The sequence below is a fragment of the Kogia breviceps genome, chromosome 3, assembly GCF_026419965.1.
Source record: "Kogia breviceps isolate mKogBre1 chromosome 3, mKogBre1 haplotype 1, whole genome shotgun sequence".
NCBI classification, from domain to species: domain Eukaryota; kingdom Metazoa; phylum Chordata; class Mammalia; order Artiodactyla; family Physeteridae; genus Kogia; species Kogia breviceps.
The window spans coordinates 163,169,057-163,190,297 of NC_081312.1; the positions used below are offsets into that span (position 1 = coordinate 163,169,057).

The 21,241-nt window shown below is 39.4% G+C and overlaps 1 protein-coding gene across 1 annotated transcript in view; it reads right to left on the minus strand.

Annotated features, from left to right (window-relative positions):
• IL15RA (interleukin 15 receptor subunit alpha) overlaps nt 1-20,451 on the minus strand; it is a 45,719-nt gene extending 25,268 nt beyond the window's left edge. Inside the window, exon 1 of the mRNA XM_067030630.1 lies at nt 20,367-20,451. Within this exon, the coding sequence (XP_066886731.1) occupies nt 20,367-20,451 (85 nt within the window). The remainder of the gene's footprint in view (nt 1-20,366) is intronic.
• Between the last annotated feature and the right edge of the window lie 790 nt (nt 20,452-21,241).

Consider the following 21,241-nt stretch of genomic DNA (forward strand, 5'->3'; position numbering starts at 1 on the left):
TAATTTTCCCTGTATATGTAGTTGTTTTTGAATGTCCTAGTCTTTCATGTCTGGGCCCCAAAAGCAAAAACAAAGAAAAATGAAGGGGTGGTGGATAAAGAAGAGTGCTACTCCTTTAAACCCCCTGGGAGTCACTTTAGCTGGTTTAGGAGGGGCTGCAACAACGGGGGGGAGATATTATAGCAATGGTTGCCCAGCCCTTTGGTGGCACCTCTGTGATCAGAAGCAGCAATCATTCATCACAGCACAGATCCCTGATATTTGTAGGACAGGGTCCTTGTTGCCCATCCTGGCTCCAGCAACCTGTATGCAAGCTGCTCCAGGAACACGTGCACAGCTTCCTGCCACATGGTTGGGGGTGGGGGATGGGTAGCTGCTACTGTGCTAAGAGCTGAAGCTGACCACAGGTGAGTGCAATTTACCATCCAGTTCTTCCTCTGAACCTCGCAAGCCTTCAATAGACTCCAGAGTTCCAAATAGTTACATCAGACAAATTCTGCCAGTGTAATTATTGTCTAAGTGGGGAAATAGATTCCAGATGCTCCCTACTCTGCCTTCTTCCCAGAATCCTCTCCATTTTACCCTGTTCTTTTGAATGTTACCCTGGATATACAATTCTAAGCAGATGGCTTTACTTCCGAGCACTTGAAGCTTTCTAGCTTTTATTGTTGCTCTTGCTACTGAAAAGCCCACCTGTGTGCCTACTTATTGTTTCTTTAACAGTAATTGTCCTTTCTTTCTGGATACTTAAGATCGTCTCTTTGTCTTTGGTGTGCTGCAGATTCATTGCAATGGTTCTTGGTATGGGTTTCTTTTTTGTTTATCTTGTTTGGTTGAGTTTCCTAAATTTGATCTTTCATGTCTTTGATGGCTTTGATCAGTTCTGGAAAATACTCAGCTGTTATCTTCTTGAATGTAATTTCTTCTACTTTGTTCATATTTCCTTCTTCTGGAACTCTGATCGTGTGATTCTTATTCTGTCTGTCTTAGTTCAGGCTGCTATAACAAAGTACCATAGACTGGGATACAAAAAATGTGTATTTCTCACAGTTCTGTAAACTGGAAGTCCAAGAATGGGGTGCCAGCATAGTCAGGTTCTGGTGAGAGCCCTCTTCCTGGTTTACAGACTGCTCTCTTCTTGCTGTGTCCTCACATGGTGGGGGGAGAGAGAGAGAGAGAGCGGGAGCGAGCGAGAGCACAAGAGCAAGCATGCTCTGGTCTCTCCCTATTATCAGGGCACTAATTCCATCAGGGCTCCACCCTCACGACCTCATCTAAACCGAATTACCTTTCAAAGGCCCCACCTCCAAATATCACGTCTGGGATTAGACTTTCAGCACATGAATCTGGGGGGACACAAACACTCAGTCCTTAGTTCTAGCCTTCATATTTTTAAAACTCTCCTATTCACCATCTGAGTAATTTCTTCAGATCTGTCTTCTAGTTCACTGATTTCTCTTTAGCTGGCTGTAATTTGATGTTTAATTTCTCTATTGATTTTTTTTTTTGAGTAAGGATTTGAATGTTGATTTTTTGCAGTTGATTATATCAGTTTATTGTTGACAAGTTTTTTTTTTAATTAATTAATGGCTGTGTTGGGTCTTCGTTTCTGTGTGAGGGCTTTCTCTAGTTGTGGCAAGCAGGGGCCACTCTTCATCACGGTTTGCGGGCCTCTCACTGTCGCGGACTCTCTTGTTGCGGAGCACAGGCTCCAGACGTGCAGGCTCAGTAGTTGTGGCTCACAGGCCCAGTTGCTCCGCGGCATGTGGGATCTTCCCAGACTAGGGCTCGAACCCGTGTCCCCTGCATAAGCAGGCAGATTCTCAACCACTGTGCCACCAGGGAAGCCCCCTGTTGACAAGTATTGATTAGAGTAGATCAATAATCATTTAGTCCCAGAAGTTGTATTTGAGTTAAGATAGTACTCTCCTCCTCAGCACCCTCTTCCTCTTCTGTACATTCCTAAAACACTTTTTACTGTGTGTTTTTATATAAAAGTATATAAAATGTTTATGTGCAATTTAAGGAATAACCATGAAAAGAAGACTCATGGAGAACAGTATGGAGGTTCCTTAAAAAACTAAAAATAGAATTACCATATGACCCAGCAATCCCACTACTGGGCATATACCCTGAAAAAACCATCATTCAAAAGGACACATGTACACCAGTGTTCACTGCAACACTATTTACAATAGCCAGGTCATGGAAGCAACCTAAATGCCCATCGACAGATGAATGGATAAAGAAGATGTGGTACATATATATACAATAGAATATTACTCAGCCATAAAAATGAACAAAATTGGGTCATTTTTAGAGATGTGGATGGACCTAGATTCTGTCATACAGAGTGAAGTAAGCCAGAAAGAGAAAAACAAATATCATATATTAAAACATATATGTGGAATCTAGAAAAATGGTACAGATGAACCTATTTGTTGGGCAGGAATAGAGACATAGATGTAGAGAACAGACGTGGACACAGTGGGGGAAGCAGAGGGTGGAACGAATTGGGAGATTAGGTTTGACATAAATACATTACCATGTGTAAAATAGATAGCTAGTGGGAACATGCTGTATAGCACAGGGAGCTTAGCTCGGTGCTCTGTGATGACCTAGATGGGTGGGATGGGGGGGGGATGGGAGGGAGGTCCAAGAGGGAGGGGATATAAGTATACATATAGCTGATTCACTTCATTATACAGCAGAAACTAACACAACATTGTAAAGCAATTTTACTCCAATTAAAAAAAAAAAAGAAAAGAAGACTCATGTACATATCAATCAGCTTAAGAAGTAGAATATTACCAGTAACTTAGGGGCCACTGAGTACCATCCCTAGCTGTAGCCCCCTTTATCTCTCCAAGAGATGAACACCATACAATACTGATGTTTGTAATAATTATTCCCTTGTTCTTATTTATGGTTTTATACCATATAAATATTTCCATATAATATATAGTTCTTATATTTTTGAATTTTTTATAAGTTGAATCATACTACATATATTCTTCTACATATGCTTCCATCACACAATGTTATGTTTTTTATTTATGTTGATGCATGTAGCTGTAGTTTATCCACTTCTGGTATTAAATTATTCTATTGTATGGCTATGCCATAATTTATCCATTTTACTGTTGTTAAACATTTGTATTGTTTCTAGTCTTTTTGCTATTACAAATAATAATGCTATGAATATTCTTGCATATGTACAAGGGATGCACACGGGAAAGTTTCTTTAGGGTATTCTCTTAACAATGGCATTGCTGGGACATAGCACATTATCATTTTTACTAGATAATATCAAATTGTTTTCCAAAGTGACTATATCAGATTATACTTCCACCAGCAGTAGTTCATTTCTTGATACACAAACCCACTATACTTGTCTGTCTTAATTTTTGTCCAGCTGGTGGATACGACATGGTATCTCATTGGACTTAACTTGCATTTCCCTGTTATTAATGAGGTGTTTATGAAATATTTATGTTTCTTAATGAAATTTCTGTGTTTTTTGCCAGTTTTTAAATTAGGTTCTCTTTTGCTTTTTGATTGGTACATGCTTTTTATGTATTCTTGATATAATTCTTTGTTATTTAGATAAGTACAACTACTTTTTCCCAGGTTATGGCTTTATTTTCTTTTTGGTGCATTTGGATAAACAGAAATTTTAAAATATTAATGTAGTCAAATTTATCACTGTTTTCCACTTAGGATTAGAGTTTTTGTGTCTTAATAAGAGATCTTTCCTAACTCAGGGTTATAAAGAGATTCTCCTACATTTTTCTCTAAGAGTACTGTATTTTTGCCATTCTAATTGAAGTCTTCTGTCATTATGCAATTGATTTTTGTGTATGATGTGAGGTAAGAATTCAATTTCATTTTTAAAAACAAAGATAGTCAATTATCTCATTAAGATTTATTTTAGGCTATCTTTTCCAACTCCATAATAAATTATGTTTCTGTATTTTGTCTCTTTTCAGGCCATTTTATTTCATTGATTTATTTTTCTATCTCTACACCATGGAGTTAGGTAGCAAATCCTGATGTTTAATAGAGCAAGAAACTCTCCCCTCATGTTATTCTAATATATTTTCTTGGCTATTCTTGACTTTTTAATATAAATTTTAGAATCAGCTTATCAGTGATCACAAAGAATCCTGTTAGTATTTTTCTTGGAATTAAATTGAATCAAAAGATAGATCTGGGGAGATTTGACATCTTTAAGATATTGAGTCTTTTTACCTGAAAACATTGTATAGCTCTCTACTTATTTAAGGTTTCTTGCAAAAGTTTTAATTTTATACATAAGGGACTGACATGTCTTTTGTTGCTTTATTCCTAGCTACATAATTTTTTGGTGTGCTTTTCTAAATGTTATCTTTTAAAAATACATATTATCAAAATGTGTTTTTTGCAGATACATAGAGAAAATATTGATTCCCAATTATCGACTTTTAATTCAGCACAATCTTGCTCAGTCTTTTACAATAATGTTTCTGTAAATTATGATGTAATAACTGTCATATATCTGAGAATAATGAGATCTTAAAAAAATTTTCCTATCTGTATAGCTTTTATTTGTTTTACTTGTTTTACTGTTTTGCTAGGACCTCTTGTTTAAAGTTGAAGAGGAATGGTTATAGTGTGAAGCTTTATCTTCTTCCTGTTTTGAAAGGATATATTTAGGTTAATCTATTCTTGAGTTAGTTATGGTAAATTGTTTCTTTTTTTATATCTCTCTTAATTCTTTTTTTATACAGCAGGTTCTTATTAGTCATCAATTTTTTACACATCAGTGTATACATGTCAATCCAAATCGCCCAATTCATCACACCCCCACCCCCACCCCTGCCCCTTTCCCCCCTTGATGTCCATATGTTTGTTCTCTACATCTGTGTCTCAATATCTGACCTGTAAACCAGTTCATCTGTACCATTTTTCTAGGTTCCACATATATACGTTAATATACGATATTTGTTTTCTCTTTTTGACTTACTTCACTCTGTATGACAGTCTCTACATCCATCCACATCTCAACAAATGACCCAATTTCGTTCCTTTTTATGGTTGAGTAATATTCCATTGTATATATGTACCACATCTTCTTTATCCATTCATCTGTCGATGGGCATTTAGGTTGCTTCCATGACCTGGCTATTGTAAATAGTGCTGCAATGAACATTGGGGTGCATGTGTCTTTTTGAATTATGGTTTTCTCTGGGTATATGCCCAGTAGTGGGATTGCTGGATCATATCATAATTCTATTTTTAGTTTTTTAAGGAACCTCCATACTGTTCTCCATAGTGGCTGTATCAATTTACATTCCCACCAACAGTGCAGGAGGGTTCCCTTTTCTCCACACCCTCTCCAGCATTTGTTGTTTGTAGATTTTCTGATGATGCCCATTCTAACTGATGTGAGGTGATACCTCATTGTAGTTTTGATTTGGATTTCTCTAATAATTAGTGATGTTGAGCAGCTTTTCATGTGCTTCTTGGCCATCTGTATGTCTTCCTTGGAGAAATGTCTATTTAGGTCTTCTGCCCATTTTTGGATTGGGTTGTTTGTTTTGTAAATATTGAGCTGCATGAGCTGTTTATATATTTTGGAAATTAATCCTTTGTCTGTTGATTCGTTTGCAAATATCTTCTCCCATTCTGAGGGTTGTCCTTTCGTCTTGTTTATGTTTTCCTTTGCTGTGCAAAAGCTTTGAAGTTCCATTAGATCCCATTTGTTTATTTTTGTTTTTATTTCCATTACTCTAGGAGGTGGATCAAAAAATATCTTGCTGTGATTTATGTCAAAGAGTGTTCTTCCTATGTTTTCCTCTAAGAGTTTTATAGTGTCTGGTCATACATTTAGGTCTTGAATCCATTTTGAGTTTATTTTTGTGTATGGTGTTAGGGAGTGTTCTAATTTCATTCTTTTACATATAGCTGTCCAGTTTCCCCAGCACCACTTATTGAAGAGACTGTCTTTTCTCCATTGTATATCCTTGCCTCCTTTGTCGTAGATTAGTTGACCATAGGTGCGTAGGTTTATCTCTGGGCTTTCTATCTTGTTCCATTGATCTATGTTTCTGTTTTTGTGCCAGTACCGTATTGTCTTGATTACTGTAGCTTTGTAGTATAGTCTGAAGTCAGGGAGTCTGATTCCTCCAGCTCCGTTTTTTTCCCTCAAGACTGCTTTGGCTATTCGGAGTCTTTTGTGTCTCCATACAGATTTTAAGATTTTTTGTTCTAGCTCTGTAAAAAATGCCATTGGTAAATTGATAGGGATTGTATTGAATCTGTAGATTGCTTTGGGTAGTATAGTCATTATCACAATATTGATTCTTCCAATCGAAGAACATGGTATATCTCTCCATCTGTTGGTATCATCTTTAATTTCTTTCATCAGTGTCTTACAGTTTTCTGCATACAGGTCTTTTGTCTCCCTAGGTAGGTTTATTCCTAGGTATTTTATTCTTTTTGTTGCAGTGGTAAATGGGAGTGTTTCCTTAATTTCTCTTTCAGATTCTTCATCATTAGTGTATAGAAATGCAAGAGATTTCTGTGCATTAATTTTGTATCCTGCAACTTTACCAAATTCATTGATTAGCTCTAGTAGTTTTCTGGTGGCATCTTTAGGATTCTCTATGTATAATATCATGTCATCTGCAAACAGTGACAGTTTTACTTCTTTTCCAATTTGTATTACTTTTATTTCTTTTTCTTCTCTGATTGCTGTGGCTAGGACTTCCAAAACTATGTTGAATAATAGTGGCAAGAGTCGACATCCTTGTCTTGTTCCTGATCTTAGAGGAAATGCTTTCAGCTTTTCCCTATTGAGAATGATGTTTGCTGTGGGTTTGTCATATATGGCCTTTATTATGATGAGGTAGGTTCTCTCTGTGCCCACTTTCTGGAGAGTTTTTTTAATCATAAATGGGTGTTGAATTTTGTCAAAAGCTTTTTCTGCATCTATTGAGATGATCAGATGGTTTTCCTTCTTCAATTTGTTAATATGGTGTATCACACTGATTGATTTGTGTATATTGAAGAATCCTTGCATCCCTGGGATAAATTCCACTTGATCATGGTGTATGATCCTTTTAATGTGTTGTTGGATTCTGTTTGCTAGTATTTTGTTGAGGATTTTTGCATCTATATTCATCAATGATATTGGTCTGTAATTTTCTTTTTTTGTAGTATCTTTGTCTGATTTTGGTATCAAGGTGATGGTGGACTCAGCATGAGTTTGGGAGTGTTCCTTCCTCCACAGTTTATTGGAAGAGTTTGAGAAGGATGTGTGTTAGCTCTTCTCTAAATGTTGGATAGAATTCACCTGTGAAGCCATCTGGTCCCAGACTTTTGTTTGTTGGAAGATTTTTAATCACAGTTTCAATTTCATTACTTGTGATTGGTCTGTTCATATTTTCTATTTCTTCCTGGTTCAGTCTTAGAAGGTTATACCTTTCTAAGAATTTGTCCATTTCTTCCAGGTTGTCAGTTTTATTGGCATAGAGTTGCTTGTAGTAGTCTCTTAGGATGCTTTATATTTCTGCGGTGTCTGTTGTAACTTCTTCTTTTTCATTTCTAATTTTATTGATTTGAGTCCTCTCCCTCTTTTTCTTAATGAGTCTGGCTAATGGTTTATCAATTTTGTTTATCTTCTCAAAGAACAAGCTTTTAGTTTTATTGATATTTGCTATTGTTTTCTTTGTTTCTATTTCATTTATTTCTGCTCTGATCTTTATGACTTCTTTCCTTCTGCTAACTTTGGGTTTTGTTTTTTCTTCTTTCTCTAGTTCCTTTAGGTGTAAGGTTAGATTGTTTATTTGAGATTTTTTTTTGTTTCTTGAGGTAGGCTTGTATAGCTATAAACTTCCCTCTTAGAACTGCTTTTACTGCATCCCATAGGTTTTGGATCATCGTGTTTTCATTGTCATTTGTCTCTAGGTATTTTTTGATTTCCTCTTTGATTACTTCAGTGATCTCTTGGTTATTTAGTAACATATTGTTTAGCCTCCATGTGCTTGTGTTTTTAACGTTTTTTTCTCTGTAATTCATTTCTAATCTCATAGTGTTGTGGTCAGAAAAGATGCTTGATATGATTTCAATTTTCTTAAATTTACTGAGGCTTGATTTGTGACCCAGGATGTGATCTCTCCTGGAGAATGTTCCGTGTGCACTTGAGAAGAAAGTGTAATCTGCTGTTTTTGGATGGAATGTCCTATAAATATCAATTAAATCTATCTGATCTATTGTGTCATTTAAGGCTTGTTTCCCTATTTATTTTCATTTTGGATGATCTGTCCATTGGTGTAAGTGAGGTGTTAAAGTCCCCCACTATTATTGTTTTACTGTCGATTTCCTCTTTTATAGCTGTTAGCAGTTTCCTTATGTATTGAGGTGTTCCTATGTTGGGTGCGTATATATATTCATAATTGTTATATCTTCTTCTTGGATTGATACCTTGATCATTATGTAGTGTCCTTCCTTGTCTCTTGTAACATTCTTTATTTTAAAGTCTATTTTGTCTGATATGAGTATTGCTACTCCAGCTTTCTTTTGATTTCCATTTGCATGGAATATCTTTATCTATTCCCTCACTTTCAGTCTCTATGTGTGCCTAGGTCTGAAGTGGGTCTCTTGTAGACAGCATATATATGGGTATTGTTTTTGTATCCATTCAGCAAGCCTGTGTCTTTTGGTTGGAGCATTTAATCCATTCATGTTTAAGGTAATTATTGATATGTATGTTCCTATGACCATTTTCTTAATTGTTTTGGGTTTCTTTTTGTAGGTCCTTTCTTCTCTTGTGTTTCCCAGTTAGAGAAGTTCCTTTAGCATTTGTTGTAGAGCTGGTTTGGTGGTGCTGAATTTTCTTAGCTTTTGCTTGTCTGTAAAGCTTTTGATTTCTCCATCAAATCTGAATGAGATCCTTGCTGGTTAGAGTAATCTTGGTTGTAGTTTCTTCTCTTTCATCACTTTAAATATGTCCTGCCACTCCCTTCTGGCTTGTAGAGTATCTGCTGAGGAATCAGCTGTTAACCTTACGGGAGTTCCCTTGTATGTTGTCATTTTTCTCTTGCTGCTTTCAATAATTTTTTTTTTGTCTTTTATTTTTGCCAGTTTGATTACTGTGTGTCTCAGAGTGTTTCTCCTTAGGTTTATCCTGTATGGGATTATCTGCACTTCTTGAACTTGGGTGGCTATTTCCTTTCCCATGTTAGGGAAGTTTTCGACTATAATCTCTTCAAATATTTTCTTGGGTCCTTTCTCTCTCTTTTCTCCTTGTGGGACCCCTATATTGCGAATGTTGTTGCGTTGAATATTGTCGCAGAGGTCTCTTAGGCTGTCTTCATTTCTTTTCATTCTTTTTTCTTTTGTCTGTTCCAAGGCAGTGAATTCCACCATTCTGTCTTCCAGGTCACTTACCCGTTCTTCTGCCTCAGTTATTCTGCTATTGATTCCTTCTAGTGTAGTTTTCCTTTCAGTTATTGTATTGTTCCTCTCTGTTTGTTTGTTCTTTAATTCTTCTAGGTCGTTGTTAAACATTTCTTGCATCTTCTCAATCTTTGCCTCCATTCTTTTTCCGAGGTCCTGGATCATCTTCACTATCATTATTCTGAATTCTTTCTCTGGGAGGTTGCCTATCTCCACTTCATTTAGTTGTTTTTCTGGGGTTTTATCTTGTTGCTTCGTCTGGTACATAGCCCTCTGCCTTTTCATCTTGTCTATCTTTTTGTGAATGTGGTTTTTGTTTCACAGGCTGCAGGATTGTCGTTCTTCTTGTTTCTGCCGTCTGCCCTCTGGTTGGTAAATTGTTTCTTAATAGGAATTGTTTGCATGGTATATCTTGTTTCATCCTTTTATTTTTAACCTATCTTTGCCTTTATATTCAAAGTATTTTATAGTCAGCATATGGTTGAGTCTTGTTTTTTTAATTCAGTCTTATAGTCTGTTTTTTTAATTGGTGTGTTTTGATCACTTATATTTAATGTAATTATTTATGTGGTGGATTTTTAAAATATATATATAAATTTATTTATTTATTTTTGGCTGCGTTGGGTCTTTGTTGCTGCGTGGGGGCTTTCTCTAGTTGTGGTGAGTGGGGGCTACTGTTTGTTGTGCACGGGCTTCTCATTGCAGTGGCTTCTCTTGTTGTAGCGCACAGGCTCTAGGCACGCAGCCTTCAGTAGTTGTGTCATGTGGGCTTCAGTAGTTGTGGTGCACAGGCTTAGTTGCTCTGCAGCATGTCGGATCTTCCCAGACCAGGGCTCGAACCCGTGTCCCCTGCACTGGCAGGCAGATTCTTAACCACTGTGCCACGAGGGAAGCCCTATGTGGCTGGATTTAAACCTGCCATTTTGCTAGTTTTCTATTTGATCATTGTTCATTTTCCTTTTTTTCTGCCTGCTTTTGTATTGACTATTATTATTCCATTTTATCTTGACTATTGGCTTATGATATGTACCACTTTAAATTATTTTTAGTGGTTTCCTTAAAGTTTACAATATACATCTTTATTTTATCATGGGCTACCTTCAAATAATATTATAGCACCTCACAAATGGTTAAGAATCTTACCAATGCATACTTACAATTTCTGTCTGCTAACTTTTTGCTGTCATACACTTTACTTTTATATATTCTATAAACCCACAATACTTTACTACTATTTTTGCTTTTGACAGGAAGTATCTTTTAGAGTGATGAAAAGGAAAAATATATTTTATTTACCTCCATTTTAACAGTTTCTAGAGCTTTTCTCTTTGTAGATCCAAGTTTCTATTTATGATTATATTCCTTTTGCCTGAAGAACTTCCTTTAATGTTTCTTGTAGCACAAGTCTGCTGGTCATGAATCCTTTCACTTTTTGTTTGTCTGAGAAAGTCTTTTTTTCGGTTTCATTTTTGAAAGATACTTTTCCCAATTATTAGAATTCTGGCTTGACAGTTTTGTTTTGTTTTGGCACTGTAAAGATGTCATTCCATTTTCTTATGGCTTGCATAGTTTCTGATGAGGTCTACTGTAATTCTTATCGTTGTTCCTTGTGTATAATGTATCTTTAGTCTTTTTATCATGACTTTCTCTTTACTTTTCAGCAGTTTGAATATGATGTCTAGCATGAGGTTTTTGGTTATTTTTTTTGGCAAGGGGCCATTTATCCTTCTTGGTGTTCTCTAAGTTTCCTGGATATGTGACTGAATATCTTTTATAAATTTGGGGAAATTCTCAACCATTATCTCTTCAAATATTTCTTCTGCTCCATCCTCTTCTGTTTCTGGAATTCTGATTACACATATATTAGACTACTTTCTATTGTACCACATCTCTTGGATACTCTTCTATGGGTTTTTTTTTCTTTCATTTTTTCTCTTTATGTTTCTCTTAAGAGTAATTTGTACTGACCTATCTGCAAGTTTACTGATTCTTTTCTTGGCTGTGTGAAGTGTTCTGATAAGCCTGTCAAAAGCTTGCTTCATTTTGTTTTTTAAAAATTTTCTAACATTTCCATTTGACACTTTCTTATGATTTCCATCTCTAGGCTGAAATTCCCCATTTACTCATGAATCCTGTCCATCTGTTTTACTTGAGCCTTTAATATATTAATGATAGTTACTTTAACTTCCAGTCTGATAGTTCCAATTTCTGGGTCATCTCTGAGTCTTGTTTATTGCTCTCTCTCTTCATAGTGGGACTGTGCTATTGTCACTTTTTTGTATGTCTCATAATTTTTGACTGAATGCTGAACTATGTATGTAGAACTGAGATAAATAGTATTTATGCCTGAAAATGTGAACACTTCTGCTAAACTGATGATGTGGGGAGGATTGAGTCAATCTAGTCAGCTCTTCAACTGGATTTGGATTTTGTTGTTGCTATGGTTACCTTCAGAACATCATTGGCTTCAAATTCCTCTAGTCTTATCTTGTGCTTAGGGTGGGGGCTAGAGTGGCAGAAGATTTTTCTCAGTGCTCCTGCTCCACCCTCGTCTTTTGTCCTTTTCTATTTATCTAAACCATAGGGGTTATCTCTCCACACTCTTGCCCACCCCACCTTGAGCAGTTGACTGCTGTGTTTTTCACTTGGTGCTTGCTTGCCTGGATGTGGTGGCATCAGGGGAAGTTCTCTGTGGTCTTAGTCCAGCCCCACTCTTAGGCTGGTCCTGTGTGCTTGGCTTTCAGGGTTGGAGTTTTCAGTTATATTGCTTTCTCCTTTCATGGCAGCCAACCTCTCCCTTGTATCTTTGACAGGTTTCATGCATTAAAAAACTTCCTTCAGGGCTTCCCTGGTGGTGCAGTGGTTGAGAATCCGCCTGCCGATGCAGGGGACACGGGTTCGTGCCCCAGTCTGGGAAGATCCCACATGCCACGTAGTGGCTGGGCCCGTGAGCCATGGCCGCTGAGCCTGCGCGTCCGGAGCCTGTGCTCCGCAACGGGAGAGGCCACAACAGTGAGAGGCCCACGTACCGGGGGGGGAAAAAAAAAAAACTTCCTTCCTCTCATTCAGCAGCAGCAGCAGTGGACCTCCAGTGGTATTTAGTGTAGGATCTTGACACAGGACCAAGTATATGTGGGGTTATTTATGGACTTGATATTCTGTTCTGTTGATATATTTGTCTGTTTGTTAATCCTGACACCAATACCATGCTGTCTTGATTACTATATCTTTATAATAAGTCTTAAAGTCAGGTAGTGTAAATCCTCTAACTTTGTTAATTATTTTCAAAGGTGAGTTTGGTTCTTTACTGGGTTATAGAGTCAGTATATCAATTTCTAACTGGAAAAAAAAAAGCCTGCTGAAAGTTTGATTGGAATTGCATTAAATTTATAGATCAAGTTGGTGAAGAACTGACATCTTAATAATATTGAGTCTTCTCAATATCCATAAACACAGTATCTTTCTTGATTTATTTATGTCTTCAGTAGTTTATCAGAAATGTTTTATAGTTTCCAGTGTACTAATCTTGTACATCTTTTGTCAGATGTATTCCTAAGTATTTCATATTTTAATTCCAACACAAATGGCATTATTTTTATTTCAATTTCTAATTGTTTGTTGCTAGCATTTTGTATACTGATATTTGTAAATTAATTGTATACTCTGCAACTTTCCTAAACACATTCTAGTAGCATTTTTGTAGATTCCACAGGATTTTCTATGGAGATGGTCCCATAGAAATTTCATGATTCTTGGTTGTATTATTTTAGTGGTTGCTTTCGGATTTATAGTATGTGTCTTTACCTCATCACAGTTTACCCTCAGGTGAAATTATACTACTTCACATATATAGTATAAGAGCCTTAAACAATATACTTTCATTTCTCTCTGCCCAGCCTTTGTGCTATTTTGTCATACATTTTGTTTCTACATATTTTATAAGCACCACAACATATTATTATTATTATTGCTTTAAACAGTTGACTACCTATTTTATTGGCTATGGATTTGCACTATTTTTTTTTTTTTTTTCAGTACACAGGCCTCTCACTGTTGTGGCCTCTCCCGTTGTGGAGCACAGGCTCCAGACATGCAGGCTCAGCAGCCATGGCTCACGGGCCCAGCCGCTCCGCGGCATGTGCGATCCTCCCAGACCGGGGCACGAACCCGCGTCCCCTGCATCGGCAGGCGGACTCTCAACCACTGCGCCACCAGGGAAGCCCTTGGCTATGGATTTTAATAGATGTTTGCTCTGTATTATTTATCATTTCTGGGTGTTTTATTCAGCAGGACAGTTTTTCAGAATTCCTACTCTGTCATTTTGCTAAAAAAGGGAGTCTACTTTCCGTTGTGAACAGTCCTCAAAGATAGATAAATCCATGAATAACTGATACATGAATCCACAAGGGTATTAGTATACTGCAGCCAACCCAATCAGCCACATAGTGGCCAGTAACTAACTTTACAAAGCTAGACTCTCTCACAAGTGCATTGGAGATAACACATTTGATTGCATCAATAACCTTTCATTTCAGAGGCCTTAATCACATCTTTTGATACTTCAATTATAATTTCTCTATATATTCTCTCATAACATTGTTCCCTAGATATTCAGTGTAAGCAAGTCTCACCTTGTTTACAATATTGTAAGCTCCTGAAGGTGGGGAATATATTTCTCTGGTACTCTTACAGCTCTAAACCCAGTATGTGATGGGTGTTTTCTCAAGTTAGTTACTAGCTTATGAATCTGTAGAGTGGAATGGATGAAGTAATGGAAATGGGAGAAAATGTAAGATTCTGGCATTTTCATAGCTCTTAAGTAGCAAAAAATATACATAACAAGTCCTAACAATCATTTAAATGAAGTCACCAAAATAATTGTATAGGGCCACACCTCTTTCACTTTTCAGAACCTGTGAATCAGACTTTTTTATCAAGTCAGTTTACACAGTCTAGTATGAGTAAGTAGCCCTGGCCTAGTCTTGCATCCAGAGTTCAAGGGTAGCAGGCCTCTCCCATTCTTCAAGGAAAGTCAGAATCCATTCCAGTATTTTCTTTCTCTTATTCCACCATTTAAATGCCTATAGAATGCTGACTGCGGTAGGATACAAAGACATATAGGATATGGTTTCTGCCCTCAAGCTCTTGTGACGCTAACGCCTCAAAAGCATAAAAGCCTCTCTGTGTTTGCGGTCATCCATTTTCCCTCATTATTCTTCTGGCTGAAACGCCAGCCAAGCCAACACATTTTTTTCCTGTTGGCACTCAGTGTAAGTACCAACCACAGCCAGTACCAACCACACTCATCAATTCTCTTCTCTCTCAGGCTCATTCACTGAGCTTCTTAATCTACCTTTTGTGTAGTAGGTGGATTCATCACAGTTCAAGTCCTTAAATTATGACTTTTGAAGGCTTGGAAGACTTGAGTGGCTATAGGTTGAAGGGCAAACAGAAAAGGGAAGGAGTGTAATACCTTCTATACTTGTAGAACTCAAAAGGAAATCTGCCCCCTCCCCCCTCCCTTACTGACATTGCCTTGCTTCAGGGTTTCATCACCACTTACTGGAACTATTGCAAAAGCCTCCAACTTAGCTTCCAGCCTCCAGACCCTCTTGACTACAGTTTGTTATTCACACTCTTGGTAAGAGTAACCCCTTCCACCATGCAGCTCCAATAATAACCCCCAACCAGAGCCCTTAATTAGGTCCCTTCTGCACAGAAGAAAAGTAAGTCTTTCCAAGTGGAAATATTCAAACAACATCAGTCATGTGTAATGAGTAACATGGATATGACTCCAAGAGTATATACTAGGGGATTTTATACATGAATTTACTTAGTTACAACTATTCGGTAAAATCAATTTGGCAGAAGTGATTTAGCCCAATACAAGTTAGGTGGAGTGATGGTTTGATTGAAAAAGAATATCCTCAAACATTTCTGCCATTTAAATAAGACTTTGAGGGCTTTCCCCTGCCTTTTTTGTTCTTTATAGCTAATTTTCATCCAATTATTCCTACTCTGTGCTTTTTAGAATATCAGACATTGTGAAACAACCTAAATATCCAACCATTGGGAGGTAACAGAAGCCTACAAATAGCTCTAACAATAAGGAATTGTTCAAACAAGTTGTAGAGGATTATAAATGTATGTATATAATGCACAAATGTTATATGAAGTGACTTTATAGAACCTGATTTTGAGTAATTTGCAAAATTTATAAAGCCACAAAAATATTGCCAAACAAGATCGGCTATAATTAATTAAAGATGAATTAGAAAAAAATTCCAAAATTCTAGATCTTTTTTGCATTATTTCTTTTGTAGTTTTATTTATTTCCTTTCATTACAAAAGCAATTCAAATTATGACAGAAAAATAAGAAAAGGCAGACAGCTACACACACAGAGAGACATACACACAGACATAACCTATAATTTTTCTACTCAGTGACAACTACTTCTAGATCTTCTAGTAAAAAGTGAATCATATGATGCATACTATTTGAAAGCAACCCTATTTTATTTATGCAGTCCTCCACTGTTGGACATTTAGGTTGATTTCAACAAATCCCATATTTTGTACACTTAAGTTTTTATCACTTTTTTTGCTATCAGTAGCAGCACAAAGCAATAATGAGATAAAAATGATTTGGAAAAAAAAAGGTTTTAGCAAAACTTCCCAGATTCTGAAAAATGGTTTAAAAAATGTTTAAAGACATAAGTTTTACAACCACCCCAAAGTACACTAGCACCCTGCACAACAAAATCCAAACTGATGAGTAGGGATATTCATTCATCTTCAAACAAATCATTGTCATTTCCAGCTGCTCTGGACAAATCATCTGCAGCCTTTCAGGTTACAAGGATCTTTAAGAAGCAAATGACCTCCTAGCCAAGATGATGGGTTTCCCCTCCAAATCAGGCCTTTTGAATAAGAACAGATGACAACAACATGCTGTGTCTGTTAGCGCTGAAAACTAGCAGGAACAGATCTGAGACTATTATTTACCCAGCTAGTTGTAAGGAATGAGCTGCCCTGTATAATTCCTGACCAGGATCATACTGCCAAGTAGCAAATCTAATCATCTGTATCCACTTCTTCTAAGCTCACTTAAAAACATCAGTCACCCTCTGTTCTGTTAGCTTTTTGTCCATCTTTACACCAATACCACACTGTCCTGATTACTGTAACCTAACTCTCAATATCCGAAATGCTCATCCTCCAACTCAGTTGTGTTTCAAAGTTGTTTTGGCTATCTAGGTCTTTTGCATCTCCGTGTGGATTTTGGAACCAGTTTGTCAATTTCTATAAGAAAGCCTGCTGGAATTTTGATTTGGGGAGAATTGACAGCTTAACAATATTGATGTGTCCAATGCATGAACATGATATACCTCCCTTTACCTAGATCTTTAATTTCTCCCAGCAGTTGTTTGTGGTTTTCAGTGTACAGGTCTTTCTCATTTTTGTCAGATTTATCCCTAAGTATTTCATACTTTTTGATGCTATTGCCAGTGATATTGCTTTTTAAAAAAATTTCAGTTTCCAATTGGTCGGTGCTAATGTATAGCAATATAATTGATTTTCATGTACTGATGTTTTGTCTACAGCAGCCAACACATATATAAACAGCTGATGCTCAAAATAGGTGTAAGAGCAATTCAGCAGAGATATCTTTCCAACAAATGGTGCCAGAATGACTGGATATCCACATGCAATAAAACCCCAAACCAAACCAATATAAAACCTTCAAGTCATACTTCACATTATATGAAAAATTAATTCAAAATGAATCACAGAAATCAATGTAAAACCTAAGCTATAAAACTTCTAGAAGTAAACATAGAAGAAAACCTCTGTAACCTTGACTTAAGCAAAGATTTCTTAGATGTGACACTGAAAGCACAGTATATAAAAGAAAAAATTAATAAGCTGAACTTCATCCAAATTAAAAATTTCTGGGCTTCCCTGGTGGTGCAGTGGTTAAGAATCCGCCTGCCAATGCAGGGGACAGGGGTTCATTCCCTGGTTCAGGAAGATCCCACGTGCCAAAAAACAATGAAGCCTGTGCACCACAGCTACTGAGCCTGTGCTCTAGAGCCCACGAGCCACAGCTGCTGAGCCCACGTGCCACAACTATTGAAGCCCACGTGCCTAGAGCCTGTGCTCTGCAACGAGAAGCCACTGTGATGAGAAGCCCGAGCACTGCAAGGAAGGGTAGAGCCTGTGAGCCACAACTAGGGAAAACCCATGCACAGCAATGAAGACCCAACGCAGCCAAAAATAAATAAATAAATTTATATTAAAAAATTTCTGCTCTTCATTAGACACTTATGAGAATGAAAAGACAAGCCACAGACTCTGAAAAAATATTTGCAAGTCATATATCCAATAAAGGACTTGTATCCAGAATATAGAAAGAACTCTCAAAACTCAATTCAATAACCCTTTTTTTTTAAAGGGCAGAATATTTAACTAGACACTTTACCAAAAGAAGATATATTGATGGAAAATAAGCACAAGAAGAGAGACGCTCAACATCATTCATTATTTGGAAAATGCAAATTAAAATTATGAGAGACCACTCACTACACATCTATTAGAATGGAACGATTAAAAAGACAGACTGGCCACACACATGCACACACACACAGGTTTTTTTTTGGTAACTGTGAGATGATGATGAATGTGTTAACTAACCTTATTGTAGTAATCATTTCACAGTATGCACATATATCAAATCAACATGTCGTACACCTTAAACTTACATAATATTATATACCAATTACATATATCTCAATAAAGCTGTAAAAAAATTAAAAATTTTTAAAAAACAACAAAAAAAGACTGGCCATACCAAGCACTGACAAGGATGTGGAGGAAGTGGAACTCTCACCCACCGTTGGTGGGAGTGTAAATGAGTACAATTACTTTGGAAAATAACTTGGTCGTTTCTTTAAAAATTAAACATACACGTCACGTGATCCAGCCATTCCATTCCTAGCCGTTTTCTCTACCCAAGAGAAACAAAAACCTCTGTCCACATAAAAACTTATATGTGAATGTTCATAACAGCTTGATATGTAATAGTCAAAAACCGGAGACAACCCCAAAAATGTCCACTAACAAGTGAATGGATTAAAAAAACCTGCAATATCCATGAAGTAGAACAGTGCTAGTAATAAAGAAGAATGGGCTGTTGATACAAGTTACAAGGCTGGAGAATTCTCAAAATAATTACTATGAGTGAAAGGAGCCGAACAAGAAAGAGTACAAACTGCATGATTCCATTTATATAAAATTCTAGAAAATGCAACAAATCAATAGTGACAGAAAGCAGATCTTTGTTGCCTGGGGGACAGGGCTGGGTGGTCAGGATAAATGCAAGATGTAAGGAAGCTTTTGATAGTGATGGTCATGTTTACTCTCTTGACCGTGGTGATGGTTTCGTGACTATACATTTTACCTCTAAACTTGTCAAATTGTGCCTTTAAATGTATACTGTTTATTATCTGTCAGTTGTACCCCTAAGAGAACTGTTTAAGAAAAACTAAGAAACACCAGGAGCTAAAAGATGTCAGCAATGCCTTTGTGGGGTCAAAGAGCTATGCTGGTTGATGAGCTTTAGAGAGCTTGCCTGCAGTGTCCTCTGCATTTGTAAGCAGACGGCTCATCTTTGCTGGGTTCTGACTAAAGCTGAATTTCACTTTCACATTGTCCAGTAGAGTTGCCCCAGTGCTCTGGCTGTGCCCCACATCTCCCCAGGGGTCATGTGGGACACTGGCTAGCCAACTGACTCCATCACCCACATAACTCAAATTCTCAGAAGTTGGGGGAAATGCAAACATAGTCTCAGGAAAATTAAACTTTAGGAAAGCCTTCAGAGCTACGGGTTCACAGCGGGCCAGCCAGCCACAACTGTGGATGGACGCCTCTGATGGAGTAATGGTAGACTGGCCCGACTGAAGGTAAATTATTAGGAGTGTTGCCTTAAACACACACACATAACACACACACAGAGATCATGGGATTACTATCTCCTGGAGAGTCCATGGTTGGTCTTTGGGGTCCCAAACCCCAAAATTATTTGCAAGTTTTGGAAGTATGTGCATTCATATATTTTTCAGAGGAGAGGGTTCGTAGCCTTCATCAGACCCTCAAAGAGCTCCGTGACTGTAACAAGATTTAAGGCGCGCCAACGTGGATAAAGCCAGACCCATCTCTCCTTTCTCCTCCGTCTTGTCTAGCTCTCGGGACGAAAATCTACAACCTATGGGACACTCGTTCGAGACTAACCGGGAAATGACATCTGTGCGACCTAAAGTTCTTCCCGAACACACCCAGCCATCCTCAACTTCGTTCATCCCCGTTTCCCTGGGGGCGCGTACTCCGGGGCGCGCCCCCCGCCCCCCGCCCCGCGCACTCTCTCGGTTTCCTAATGCTGAAGAATTTGGAGCTGTTGCCAGGTCCCCCAGGTGTGCAACCTGCCCGACACGTTTTCACTCCTCCGGGACGCACGCAGTCCGTACCCCGTCCTACCACCACCCACCCATATAACCTGCTTTGGTCGGAGGGTAGTCACCAGTAGTCTTCCCCGGACCGTCCCGCCCCTCGGGGGGACTGCTGGCGGATGAACACGCGCACAGCTTTCCTAGCGGGGCTGATGCGTTTCTCGAAATCGCTGTAAAACTCCCAACTCCGAGGCCGCATTGCAAACCCCGGCTTCTTCCCTTTGCCTGGGAAATTGGGGAAAACGTGGAATGAAAAGCCCGGCCACTCGCTCCCTGCCTTGAGAGGCCACGCGAGCCGGGGCGCGGGCCCCTGAGCCGAAGGTCCCCGCGTCCCTCCAAGTGTCCCCGGCGCGCGGGCGCACACCCTTGTGCTGGGGACCGCCCCCAGCCCGGCTTCCCGCTTCCCGCGCGCTCCCTACCCGGCGTCGCCGGCGGTCCGAGCAGCAGCAGCAGCAGCAGCGCGGGGAGGGCGCCGACCCCGCAGCCCCGGAGCCGCCCCGACATGGCCCGGCCTCGGCCGCGCCCCCGCCGCCTTCTCCCGGGCTCGCCCCGGCCGCGACGCCCCGCCGCTCGCGCGCTCAGATACCCACTGCCCGGGAGCAAGCGGCGGGCGCAGCTCCGAGACCGGCCGCTCCGCTAGCCGCATTCATTTTCGCTTTCGCTTTTGCTTTAGCCCCCGAGGGCTGGAGAGGAGAGAAGCGGTGACAGACCCGTGACTCAGCATCCCCACCCCCTCCCCTGGAAAAAGCCCCTATGACCCCCGCGCCGCCGCCCGGTCCCCGCAGCGCCACCGGCAGCGCGGGACGGGGACCCGGACTGTGCCCTGAGGAGGCCCGGGGTCCTCCCCGGCTTTGCCCTTCTTGCCCCTGGTGACCCCAGCAGTCCGTTCCGTCGTGTGTCCCCGCGACGAGTGGGAGAAGCTGTCGGGAAGCAGACTAGTTCCTGTGAGCACGGCCGGTGGGCGTCACACCTGGCTTCGGCTCCACTCGGTCACCTCGCCTCGCTTGTCTCCGCTTGTTGCTCCGACTTCGAAGGTCCTGGACCAGGAGCCTGGCGAACGAGTGGCCGCGCGTCCCGCTGGTCCGGGCTGGTGACGCTGAGTGACAGCGGGGATATCTCCGCGGCGCGGCTGGCCCGGTCACCTGCCCGGTGCGCCCGGGCCCAGACCGGGAGCGAAGCCCAGGGCTCCTGACCGAACCTTGCCTGGCTCCCGGCACCGCCACTTTTCTTACTCCTGCTGCGTCTTTCTTCCCCAAGAACATTTAAACTATTTGAATCGGGCGTGGGAGGGAGG